General features: G+C 41.3%; 1 protein-coding gene across 3 annotated transcripts in view; it reads right to left on the bottom strand.

The window, feature by feature from the left end:
* The window catches only part of LOC115192303 (beta-1,4-galactosyltransferase 6), a 40092-nt gene extending 27030 nt beyond the window's left edge, over positions 1–13062 (bottom strand). Inside the window, exon 1 of one of the 3 annotated variants that reach the window (XM_029750638.1) lies at positions 12196–13062. In XM_029750638.1, coding sequence (XP_029606498.1) covers positions 12196–12310 — 115 coding nt within the window. In that variant the 5' untranslated portion in view covers positions 12311–13062. The remainder of the gene's footprint in view (positions 1–12195) is intronic. The other 2 variants (XM_029750639.1, XM_029750640.1) reach the window with 2 other exon arrangements.
* Positions 13063–13523: the final 461 nt, after the last annotated feature.

The following is a 13523-nucleotide window of genomic DNA, read 5'->3' as shown; positions in this document are numbered from 1 at the left end:
ACGGAATTACATCATGGGTCCCTGATCAGTACTATAGAGAAAAGCATTATTATGGATATGAATAAAAAATGTCTTCATTGTGATGTATCCTGAATAGTTACACAAAAGGTAGAAATATACAAGACCATATTTGGTCGGTCTGGACCAGACCAAATCTGAAACCAATCATGGACGTCTGTGTTTCACAAGTTTGAACACACAGTACAGCACAGTACAGTACAGTGCATTATACTGCACTCGTATGCTTTACTGTACTCTACTGTATTGTACTTTCCAAACTTGCGAAACAGACATCTATGATTGGTTCAGATTTGGTCCTGCCAGGGCGGACTGACCAAATTTCAACATCCATGGACGTTGAGCATCCTGACTGGTTGCATCACTGCCTGGTTGCATCACTGCCTGGTATGGCAACTGCTCGGCCTCCGACCGCAAGGCACTACAGAGGGTAGTGCGAACGGCCCAGTACATCACTGGGGCCAAGAGTCCTGCCATCCAGGACCTCTACACCAGGCAGTGTCAGAGGAAGGCCCTAAAAATTGTCAAAGACTCCAGCTACCCTAGTTATAGATTGTTCTCTCTGTTACCACACGGCAAGCGGTACCGGAGCACCAAGTTTAGGTCCAAGAGGCTTCTAAACAGCTTCAATCCCCAAGCCATAAGACTCCTGAACACCTAATCAAATGGCTACCCAGACTATTGCGCCCATCACTCTACTATTATTCTGACATTTCACATTCTTAAAATAAAGTCGTGATCCTAACTGACCTAAGACAGGGAATTTTTACAAGGATTAAATGTCAGGAATTGTGAAAAACTGAGTTTAAAGGTATTTGGCTAAGGTGAATGTAAACTTAAGACTTCAAATGTACACACACACACACACACACACACACACACACACACACACGTGTAATTAAGTCTCATTAAAGTGTGGATTTTCAGGCACACTCTTCATGTCAGCATCGGCTATCACCTACAACTCAACATGTAGGTCAATTATTTATGTACATTCACATATACTTATTTTTGTCCCTAACAGAATTGCTTTTTTTGGTTTTCAAATCAATTTAAAATGGCCTATTTTGGTTAATGGACTTGGTGCCCTAGCAAGATGGCCTTGGTGCCCTGGCAGATTGGGCATTTCTTAAAGGCCAAATGGCCATGCCCCTCAAATCACGAAAATCCAGGCCTGGCTGCAACAGAGGTCACTGCATAGATCAAGTTTAAGGGGCTGCGCTTTGCAGCCAGGCTGGGGACATTTCGGGGAAGCCCCAGAGCCATGCTTTCTTTGGAGGGGTGGATTGTGGATTTTGCTCATTCTGTGGATTTTGCTCATTCTGTGATCTTAGGATCAACGTTGTCACAGTTGCTTCTTGTTGATGATGCAGCTGCTAACCTTCGCTTGCTATATAGCTAGCTATCCTCTTCCTTTCTGAATTAATGTGGCAATTTCTTTCTAGCTAGCAAAATAAGTCAACTAGATTGATTTTGTTTGTGTATGTCGATAGCATAAGGTACCTTCAGAAAGTATTCACACTTTTCCACATTGTGTTGTGTTACAGCTTGAATTTTAAAAAGGATTAAACTGAGATGTTGTGGTCTACACACAATACCCCACAATGTGGGGAAATATCTTGAATGTGTAAGTATTCAACCCCTTCTGTATTGCAAGCCTAAATAAGTTCAGGAATAAAAATGCGCTTACCAAGTCACATAAGTTGCATGGACTCACAGTGTGCAACAATAGTCTTAAACATGATTTTTGAATGACTACCTAATTTCTGTACCCCACACACACAATTTTCTGTAAGGCCCTTTAGTCAAGCACTGAATTTAAAACACAGATTCGACCACAAAGACCAGAGAAGTTTTCCAATGCCTCGCAAAGAAGGGCACCTATTGGTAGATTGGTAAAACATGAAATCTCTCTTTGAGGATGGAGAAGTTATTCATTACACTTGGATGGTGTATGAATACCTAAATGACAGTGAAAAGAAGCAAGCCTGATCAGAATACATGCATCCTGTTTGCAATGAGGCGCTAAAGTGAAACTGCTAAAAATGTATCTTCATGTCCTGAACTCAAAGCGTTGTTTGGGGCAAATCCAAACACATACCACTTCATATTTTCAAGCATGGGGGTGGCTGAATCATGTTAAAGTTACGCTCGTCATAGGCAAGAACTAGGGAGTTTTTTTTGTGTATATATATATATATATAAATATAACGGAATGGAGCTAAGGACAGGCAGAATTCTAGAGGAAAACCTGGTTCAATCTGCTTTCCGACAGACAATGGGAGACCTATTCACTTTTCAGCAGGACAATAACCTAAAACATATGGCCAAATATACACTGGAGTTGCTAACCAAGATGACATTGAATATTGGTCTAGTAAATTTTTACTTAAATCTACTTGAAAATCTATGGCAAGACATGAAAATGGCTGTCTAGCAATGATCAACAACCAACTTGACAGAGCTTGAAGAATGTTGAAAAGTCTTGTGTGGGAAAGCTCTTAAAGACTTACCCAGAAAGACACATAGCTGTAATCACTGCCAAAGGTGATTGTAAAATGTATTGACTCAGGGTTGTGCATACTTATGTAAATTAGTTCTCATTATCAGCAAATTTGTAAAAATGTCTAAAAACATGTTTTCACATTGTCATTTGTGGGTACTGTGTGTCGATGGGTGAGAATTTTTTTTTTTTATACACGTTTTATTTTATTGAATCAGGCTGTAACAAAATGTGAAATAGGTCTAGGGGTATGAATACATTCTAAAAGCACTGTAGCTAGCAAAGTTTGTCACTTGTGAGCTAGTATTAGTATCCTAAACCTAGCCAGCTAAACTGATAGCCGTAAGCTAAAACAGGGGAGAGAGGGAGGAGATAATTCACTTCGTTTCATTTACTGCTCACTTACTAGCTAAAATGTTCACATAAATACATATTACCACATGTAATTGATGAAATTAGATTTTTATTCTATAAAGATTGTAATTGTGTCAATATGCTGTGAATATTGTAGAAAAATCCTTACAGACATTTACCATACTAAAAAGGGAAGTGCCACTTACAGCTTACCATGTGCAGTAGGCTAGAGGCAATATGATCCTCCACCGTGTGAGACAGAAATTATGATCTTGCGTTCGAGGCATTCCATCAGTCTGTGGTTTTTATATGTGGGGAGCATAAATTGACCAACTGCAAACTAACAAATACAGTTAAAACTAGGGATGCACCGATGACATTTTTGGCCGATACCGATATTTTCTTGCCCCCAAAAAATAAAACCTTAGGCCTTAACCATTCTAGTACAGTTAAATAGTTACACACACAGCGGTCTAAGGCACTAAGATGCAGTGCAAGAGGCGTCACTACAGTCTCTGGTTCGAATCCAGGCTGTATCACATCCGGCCGTGATTGGGAGTCCCATAGGGCGGTGCACAACTGGCCCAGCATCATCAGGGTTTGGCCGGGGTAGGCCGTAATGTTCTTAACTGACTTGCCTAGTTAAAAAAAAAGGTCACACACACACACACACGCTGACCAAAAAGTTATTTTGTTGTTATTTACGTATGTCCCAAGCGTCTGTAATCAGGTTCAGGTTATTAAATCAACCTACCAGGGTGTTTACAAACACGACAGGAACAAGATCATTGACATGTATCGATCACATTTTTACTAATGCTGTAGAACGTAGTTCTAAAGCGACAGTTGAAGTCAGAAGTTTACATACACCTTAGCCAAATACCTTTAAACTCAGTTTCACAATTCCTGACATTTAATCCTAGTAACAATTCCCATTCTTAGGTCAGTTAGGATCACCACTTTATTTTAATGTGAAATGTCAGAATAATAGTAGAGAGAATTATTTATTTCAGCTTTTATTTCTTTCATCACATTCCCAGTGGGTCAGAAGTTTACATACACTCAATTAGTATTTGGTAGAATTGCCTTTAAATTGTTTAACTTGGGTCAAAACGTTTCAGGTAGCCTTCCACAAGCTTCCCACAATAAGTTGGGTGAATTTTGTCCCATTCCTCCTGACAGAGCTGGTGTAACTGAGTCAGGTTTGTAGGCCTCCTCGCTTGCACACGCTTTTTCAGTTCTGCCCACAAATTTTCTATAGAATTGAGGTCAGGGCTTTGTGATGGCCACTCCAATACCTTGACTTTGTTGTCCTTAAGCCATTTTGCCACAACTTTGAAAGTATGCTTGGGGTCATTGTCCATTTGGAAGACCCATTTGCGACCAAGCTTTAACTTCCTGACTGATGTCTTGAGATGTTGCTTCAATATATCCCCAATTTTCCTACCCCATGATGCCATCTATTTTGTGAAGTGCACCAGTCCCTCCTGCAGAAAACCACCCCAACAAGCATGATGTTACCACCCCTGTGCTTCACGGTTGAGATGGTGTTCTTTGGCTTGCAAGCTTCCCCCTTTTGCCAGACCAGAGGACATTTCTCCAAAAAGTAAAATCTTTGTCCATATGTGCAGTTGCAAACCATAGTCTGGCTTTTTAATTGCGGTTTTGGAGCAGTGGCTTCTTCCTTGCTGAGTGGCCTTTCAGGTTATGTCGATATAGGACTCGTTTTACTGTGGATATAGATACTTTTGTACCCATCACCTCCAGCATCTTCACAATGTCCTTTGCTGTTGTTCTGGGATTGATTTGCAACAAAGTACGTTCATCTCTAGGAGACAGAACGCGTCTCCTTCCTGAGCGGTATGATGGCTGTGTTGTCCCATGGTGTTTATACTTCCATACTATTTTTTGTACAGATGAACGTGGTACCTTCAGACGTTTGTTAATTGCTCCCAAGGATGAACCAGACTTGTGAAGGTCTACAATTTTTTTCCTGAGGTCTTGGCTGATTTCTTTGGATTTTCCCATGATGTCAAGCAAAGAGGCACTGAGTTGGAAGGTAGGCCTTGAAATACATCCACAGGTACACCTCCAATTGACACCAATGATGTCAATTAGCCTATCAGAAGCTTCTAAAGTCATGACATCATTTTCTGGAATCTTCCAAGCTGTTTAAAGGCACAGTCAACTTAGTGTATGTAAACTTCTGACCCACTGGAAATGTGATACAATGATTTATAAGTGAAATAATCTGTAAACAATTGTTGGAAAAATTACTTGCGTCGTGCACAAAGTAGATGTCTTAACCGACTTGCCAAAACTATAGTTTGATAACAAGAATTTTGTGGAGTGGTTGAAAAACGAGTTTTAATGACTCCAACCTAAGTGTATGTAAACTTCCAACTTCAACTGTATATCTGTACCCATTGGATGCAATGATCACAATATAGTGGCTGTATCTAGGAAAGCCAAAGTTCCAACAGCTGGGCCTAAAATAGTGTACAAAAGATCATACAAAAGATTTTGCTGTGACTCTTACGTGGATGATGTTAAAAATATGTGTTGGTCTGATGTGATTAATGAGGAGCATCCAGACGCTTCACATCATGAATTTATGAAATTGCTTCTTCCAATTATTAATAAACATGCACCTGTTAAGAAACTGATTGTTATAACTGTTAAGGCTACATGGATGTATGAGGAATTGAAAAACTGTAGGGTTGAAAGTGATGGGGCAAAAGGATTGGCTAATAAATCTGGCTGCACATCTGACTGGCTGACTGAATGCAAATTGAGAAATTATGTAACTAAACTCAACAAAAAGAAGAAACTTTATTATGAAGCCAAGATCAATGACATCAAGAATAATGGAAAAAAAACTTCAGTACTTTAAATTATGGGCAGAAAGACAAATTCAATTCCATCTTTCAACGAATCAGATGGATTATTCATCACAAAACTATTTGAATTTGCCAATTATTTTAATGATTATTTCAGTGGAAAAGTGGCCAAACGTAGGCAGGAAATGCCCATGACAAACAGTGAGCATTTATATCATGTATTAAAAAAACTAATATTGGAAGCAGTGCAAATTTGAATTTTGTAAAGTTAGTGTGGGTGAGGTGGAACAATTATTGTTAACGATCAATAATGACAAACCTCCTGGCATAGACAACTTAGAAGGAAAGCTACTGATGGTGGCTGACTACAGCCACTCCTATCTGTCATATTTTTCGTCTGAGCCTGGAGGAAAATCTTTGTCCTCAGGCCTGAAGGGAAGCCAAAGTAATTATGCTACCCATGAGTGGTAAAGCGGCCTTTACAGGTTCTAACAGCAGACTTATAAGCTTGCTGTCAGCTCTTAGCAAACTGTTGGAAAAAAATGTGTTTGACCAAACACAATGCTATTTCTCGGTAAACAAATTAATAACACTTTCAGCATGCTTATAGAGAGGGCACTCAACATGTACTGCACTGACACAAATGGCTGATGATTGGTTGAAAGAAATTGATAGTAAGAAGATTGTGGGAGCTATACTATTAGATTTCAGTGCAGCATTTGATATTATTGACCATAAACTGCTGTTGAAAAAATGTGTTATGGCTTTTCAACCTCTGCCATATCGTGTATTCAGAGCTATCCATCTAATAGAACTCAAAGGGTTGTCTTTAATGGAAGCGTCTCTAATGTCAAACATGTAGTGTGGTGTACCGGAGGGCAGCTTTCTAGGCCCTCTTTTCTATTTTTACCAATGACCTGCCACTGGCATTAAACAAAGCATGATTATTGTCCAGTTGTGTGGTCCAGTGCTGCAAGGAAAGACCTAGTTAAGCTGCAGCTGGCACAGAACAGAGTGGCACGTTTTGTTCTTAATTGTAATCAGAGGGCTAATATTAATACTATGCATGCCAGTCTCTCTTGGCTAAGAGTTGAGGAGAGACTGACGGCAAGAAACATTAGTATGTTGAAAATCCCAAATTGTTTGCATAGTCAACTTACACACAGCTCTGACACACACACACACTTATCCCACCAGACATGCCACAAGGGGTCTTTTCATAGTCCCCAAGTCCAGAACAAATTCAAGAAAACATACAGCATTATATAGAGCCCTTATTGCATGGAACTTCCTTCCATCTCATATTGCTCAAATAAACAGCAAACCTAGATTAAAAAAAACTGAGAAAGTAACACCTCTCCCCTACTTGACCTAGATAGTTTGTGCATGCATTGATGTAGGCTACGTGTGCCTTTTTAAAAATGAATGTAGTTCTGTCTTTGAGCTGTTCTTGTCTAATGATGTTCTGTATTATGTCATTCTGTATTGTTTCATGTTTTGTGTGGACCCCAGGAAGAGTAACTGCTGCTTTTGCAACAGCTAATGGGGATCCTAATAAAATACAAAATACCACTAAAACATAATCAAAACCTATCTTTCACTTACTTGCTGTGCTGTTTCGTTGTTAATTTGTTCAGTCGTTTCATTCTCAACCAGGATTTCATCATACCTGTCAAGCAGTGAAGTTTCAGCTGTCTGTCTGTCCGTGGCCCCTCTTCCTCGGTGAGCACTGTGTCCGTTTCCATCTTGTCCAGCTGTGTATGTAACATTTCACGTAAACCCTGTTTCTTGTCTGCATCGAAGTAGCGGTCCTTGTACCTAGCATCGAGCACAGTAAAGAGGCTCAGCGAGAATACCACCGAATCGCTTGTTCACAGCCTCGAGTACATTTCTACGTTTCGGCAGTTCTGTTGAGCAGGCATTTCAATGCCATGACAAACGAAATCAAGTCTGCTGCAGATGCAGTTGATTAGCTGATTTCTCAAGTCAGTTGTTCGAATGGCGCTAGGAGGGTATTCATGTCTCCAAGTTTCAAACATGCTCTCAAATGCCATTGAAATGGCAGCAGCAGTATGAGAACCAGCACATTCGAGCATGCAATATGGCTTTCCTCTGTACGAAATCCTTGTCAACGCACTGTGCCGTCAGACTCGGCATGCTCATGGGGCTGACGTCGCTGGTCCAAATGTCAGTCGTGACGCCCATAGCATAATGAATTCCATTATCTTGGCGTTAATGGGTTTCGCCTTCCGAGTTGTCTTGCTGAAATGTTCTTACTCTTTCAAATGACTGCGCAACTTGAACTTGTTTAGTTGTTGGAAGAGTGCGCTTAGTATTTTTCTGCTTTTGTTCTGTGTAGCGCTGTATTTTTCGTGGCGTCATTACGTCATCTACTTACGTTATATAACATATGCACGTCAGCTGACAGAGCCAGCAAGTAGAGCCACATGACCAACACTGCTAACTACCTAGTTGTGTGGTTTAGTAGCTAGGTAGTGTACATCTGATAGGCCTATATGTATTTCACATGAACAGAGTGAGCGAGGTAACCTAGAATGGATTAATGGCATAAGCATGGATCATAATCAGCCAATGTTTAGTAAGATGGCAAATATGCCAGCTTTTCCCAAGTAAGTCATGTCTTGAAACAGTTTGTTTCTTTGAGTATATTAGTGGTCCCAGGAGTAAAAACCCCACAGCATATCAGTAGCTAAAATTAATTGGGCCTTTGTCTGAAGCAACACAAGAAAAGGGTGTTGGCTTTTATTTACGCATGGTTAACCAGCTGTTAGGCTTATATCTGTAGTTCCAACACTGTCACTATGAATGGTACAGTGTTTTGGCTACTCTACTGCTAGGCCATAAGGATCACGCTATGGACATAGTGCTGATCAAAGGAGGCTGGTGGGAGGAGCTATTGGAGGATGGGCTCATTGTAATGGCTGGAATAGAATCAATGGAACAGTATCAAACACATCAAAACATGTAAACCACATGTTTGACTCCGTTCCATTGATTTTAGTCCAGCCATTACAATGAGGAAGTCCTCCTATAGCTCCTCCCACCAGCTGCCACTGGTGCTGATATAATATACAATATTCTGCAGCACTATTTTGAACAGGACAACACAGATAGCCAGCCGACTATCCTGGTCCCAGATTTGTTTGTGCTGTTAAGCCAACTCCTATGTCCTACAATGATAACGGTAAGACTAATAATAATTGATTGAATGTATTAACTGAAATGACCGTTACCAAACAAACATTGTATATTAGAAAATGGGGTCAGCCCTACTGTATATACAATAGTATGTGGACACCCCTGTAAATTAGTGGATTCGGCTAGTTCAGCCACATCCATTGCTGACAGGTGTATAAAATCGAACACACCGCCATGCAATCTCCATCGACAAACATTTGCAGTAGAATGGCCTTACTGAAGAGCTCAGTGACTGTCAACGTGGCACCGTCATAGGATGCCTCCTTTCCAACAAGTCAGTTCGTCACATTTCTGCCCTGCTAGAGCTGCCCCGTTCAACTGTAAGTGCTGTTATTGTAACGTGGAAACGTTTAGGAGCAACAACTGCTCAGCTGCGAAGTGGTAGGCCACACAAGCTCAGAGAACTGGACCGTCGAGTGCTGAAGCGAGTATCGGGTAAAAATAGTTTGTCCTCGGTGGCAACACTCACTACCAAGTTCCAAACTGCCTCTGGAAGCAATGTCAGCACAATAACTGTTAGTTGGGATCTTCATGAAATGGGTTTCCATGGCCGAGTATCCGCACACAAGCCTAAGATCACCATGCACAATGCCAAGCGTTGGCTGAAGTGATGTAAAGCTCGCTGCCATTGGAGTCTTGAGCATTGGAAACAATTTCTCTAGAGTGATGAATCACGCTTCACAATTTGGCAGTCCGACGGACGAATCTGGGTTTGGAGAATGCTATCTGTCTGAATGCATAGTGTAAACTGTGAATTTTAGTGGAGGAATAAAAGTCTGGAGCTGTTTTTCATGGTTCGGGCTAGGCCCTTTAGTTCCAGTGAAGGCAAATCTTAACGCTACAGCATACAATGTCATTTTAAACAATTCTGTGCTTCCAACTTTTGTGGCAACAGTTTGGAGAAGGCCCTTTCCTGTTGCAGCATGACAATACCCCTGTGCGAGGTCCATACAGAAATGGTTTGTCTAGATCTGTGTGGAAGAACTTGCCTGGCCTGTACAAAGCCCTGACCTCAACCCAATCGAACACCTTTGGGATGAAATGGAAAGCCGACTGCGAGCCAGGCCTAATTGCTCGACCACACTAATGCTATTGTGGCTGGATGGAAGGAAGTCCCTGCAGCAATGTTCCAACATCCAGTGGAAAGCCTTCCCAGAAGAGTAGTCGCTGTTATAGCACCAAAGTGGGGACCAGCTCCATATTAATGCCCATTATTTAATTTTCTTATGAGATGTTCGACAAACACGTGTCCACATACTTTTGGTCATGTAGTGTATTTATGTAGTTGGTGCTGTGTATTAACAAATATATATGGGTTTTAACTAGGGATGCAAGATATATCGGTGAGCATATTTAGGAATCGGACGATTTTAGCTAAAAATGCCAAAATCGCATCGGCCCGATGTCTAGTTTACCGCTGATGCGCAAAACTGAGCAGAGTTTGCTCATTTTCTACCATTCCATTGGTCCTTAAGTGAAATCTCCACTCACCCGGGGTACCAGGCCACGTAAAACAAACTCGACCAATGCAACGGTTAGTGAATGTGGAAAACTCCATATCCCTTCCCACCATGGCATGGTTCAACAGCACGGCATGGTTCAACAGCACGGCATGGTTCAACAGCACGGCATGGTTCAACAGCACGGCATGGTTCAACAGCACGGCATGGTTCAACAGCACGGCATGGTTCAACAGCACGGCATGGTTCAACAGCACGGCATGGTTCAACAGCACGGCATGGTTCAACAGCACGGCAGATATTCATACAAGATTGCTGCTATGTGTAAAGTTACTAAGTTAGACCTAGTGAATAATCAGTTAAATGTTCCTTTCTGAAATCCCTGTAAGAAAATGAATTACTCAATTAGTTAAACTATCTTGTTTACTACATTATTAGTAGATGGCTTGTTTCTGAGCAAGCACACACTTTGTAGAAGAGACAGCGCATGACTGTTCAATGTTGACTGACGTTACAGCGACCAGCTGACGTTATATCGAGCTGCCTAGTTAACTTAAAAAAAATATGATATCACCTTTATTTAACCAGGTAAACTAGTTGAGAATAAGTTCTCATTTACAACTGCGACCTGGCCAAGATAAAGCAAAGCAGTGCGACACAAACAACAACACAGAGTTACACATGGAATAAACAAGCGTACAGTCAATAACACAATAGGGGAAAAAAGTGTATATATACAGTGTGTGCAAATGGCGTGAGGTGGTAAGGCAATAAATAGGCCATAGTAGTAAGTAATTACAATGTAGCAAATTAACACTGGAGTGATAGATGTGCAGATGATGATGTGCAAGTAGAAATACTGGTGTGCAAAAGAGCAGAAAAGTAAATAAACACAATATGGGGATGAGGTAGTAAGATTGGATGGGCCATTTACAGATGGGCTGTGTACAGCTGCAGCGATCCGTTAGCTACTCGGATAGCTGATGTTTAAAGTTAGTGAGGGAAATACAAGTCTCCAGCTTCAGCGATTTTTGCAATTCGTTCCAGTCATTGGCAGCAGAGAACTGGATGGAAAGGCGGCCAAAGCAGGTAATTTATCATGCAATCATCCAAAAGATTATCTAGCTATATCGAGAAGATAAATAATCGGTTCACTTGTTAAGCCCAATAGGTTGTAAACTGATCCCTGGACGATTAGCTAGTTTATCTAGCTCGCCAGGAGATCCAACCGGTTTCCTCACAGCTTAACTAGGGTCGGACAACATTCCTGTGTATATAAGACACCCGGGACACGACGCGAGATATGGTTTGTAGAACAAACCTACCTCAACCCAAGGATGAGAAATACGTTGTACTCCGAATTGTCCCATTATCACAACTGTTACACCACGAAGATTGAAAGACTGCTAGTTAAATGAGTCGTTCAGTCTAAACGGTGTGACAGTTGATATAATGGGACAGTTCGGAGTGCAAGGCATTTCTCATCCCTGGATTGAGGGACGTTTTCCTAGCCATATCTCCCACCGGCTCCGCTGTGTCTTCATATACACAGGAATACTGCAGCTGTAGGCAAGCGGATGGCTAGCTATCCAGCTAACTAACGTTAGTTAAATAGCTAACGTTAAATGGATAACCTAACTAGGCTAGCAGGAAGCTACAGTAGTATTAACTGGCAGAAAGCATCCCCACAGTTTCACACTGTACTGTCAGTGGCATCCCTGTTGATGTCAATGTAGCTTGCTTGGCACAAGCTTGGATAATAACACAAAATTAGCTGTTCATGTTAAGATAATAAACTCACCTATTCCAGGAGCCACATATATGAAGTAGAGACCAGTCGTAGACATGGAGAAGAAAAAAATGAAGGCCAAAAATGAGCGGTTAGACACCCGCAGCAGCCGCTTCCAATTCACCATATTTGCTTCGAATGTACCGATAATCCCATAAAAATATACCGTTTGGATAAATAAAAAAATTAAATTGATATGCTAAAAGTAGATGATATGATCATCCAAAATCAATGCAACGACACAACACGCATCATTTGAGTCGGGGATGCAGCGAAAAAGGCTAATGCTAGGAAGTCATGAAATCCCGTAAGGGCGGCTTTCCCCAGTCAAGAAATTTCCAGATAGAAAAAAAGCAGGCCTGCATCAGGCACTGTCAAGCTTCAACGAAACCATCGATCGGGCATACTGAAACCGTTAACTACTGTAGCTACTGACACGAGTAAACAAATAATACTGGTTAATATCTTAAGAATACTCGTGATACTGATCCATGTTTAGCTTGCTAGTTAGATATGTATTTTCTCGCCCGGCGACGAAGGTTTAAAAACAGACCATGGGAGCGGGTCTGCACCGCTGCCTCCTCTCATACAAATCTCAACGATGTTTCTAAAACACTCACACTTGGCTACCTACTTCACCAAATCGCTGAACGGAATCCAATAACGGCGAGCGGTTTAGCAGGTATGTCGGGCGATTCTCATTGCACCAAATATACATTTGTGCGGGGATTTTAGAGTGATCACATAAATAAATTTGGATTCGTTCAATTTCATTTCTGCTGGTGCTGCAGACATGGTTTCCGGTGGGTGTAAGTGCTCTCTTTCCGTCCGGCCAACCCCGTTAAATTTTGTCGCCATGGACACCGTGGGGGCTGCAGTAAGGGCCTTTGGGTTCATGGGGTCGCTGCTTCTCTCAAATAATTTCTTATATGTTGCGTCTGAAAGTAGGTGGGTCAGCAGAAGTGGGAGGATCAACAGCGATAGGTGTTACACCAGCGCTCTGTAATTGGTTAGACGGTTTTGATTGAGCTTGTTGTTTTTCATTTCTTTTCACGTTTTTGTTAAATTCCCGACCGTGTGAAATAAGACAGAGTGCTAAAAGCACTAGCTCAGGTCTTAATAGAGAATAATACTGTGCCACAAACAACTCACTTATAGCCTAAATATGAAAGTAAAGTAATTTTGACCTACTTAATAGTCCACCACATTTTTTTTTATTACCAATAAATCATCATTATTAGGCCTATAACCAATGTTCCCTCTAAACTGCAGGGTGCGATGCTCTAACCCAGGACTGCTGCACAGAATAAATATCAGTGTGCAGACAAGCACGAGATTGA

Source organism: Salmo trutta, chromosome 4 (assembly GCF_901001165.1).
Source record: "Salmo trutta chromosome 4, fSalTru1.1, whole genome shotgun sequence".
Classification (NCBI taxonomy): domain Eukaryota; kingdom Metazoa; phylum Chordata; class Actinopteri; order Salmoniformes; family Salmonidae; genus Salmo; species Salmo trutta.
Note: the sequence above shows the minus strand (reverse complement) of the source record. Positions and strands in the feature narration are given on the sequence as shown.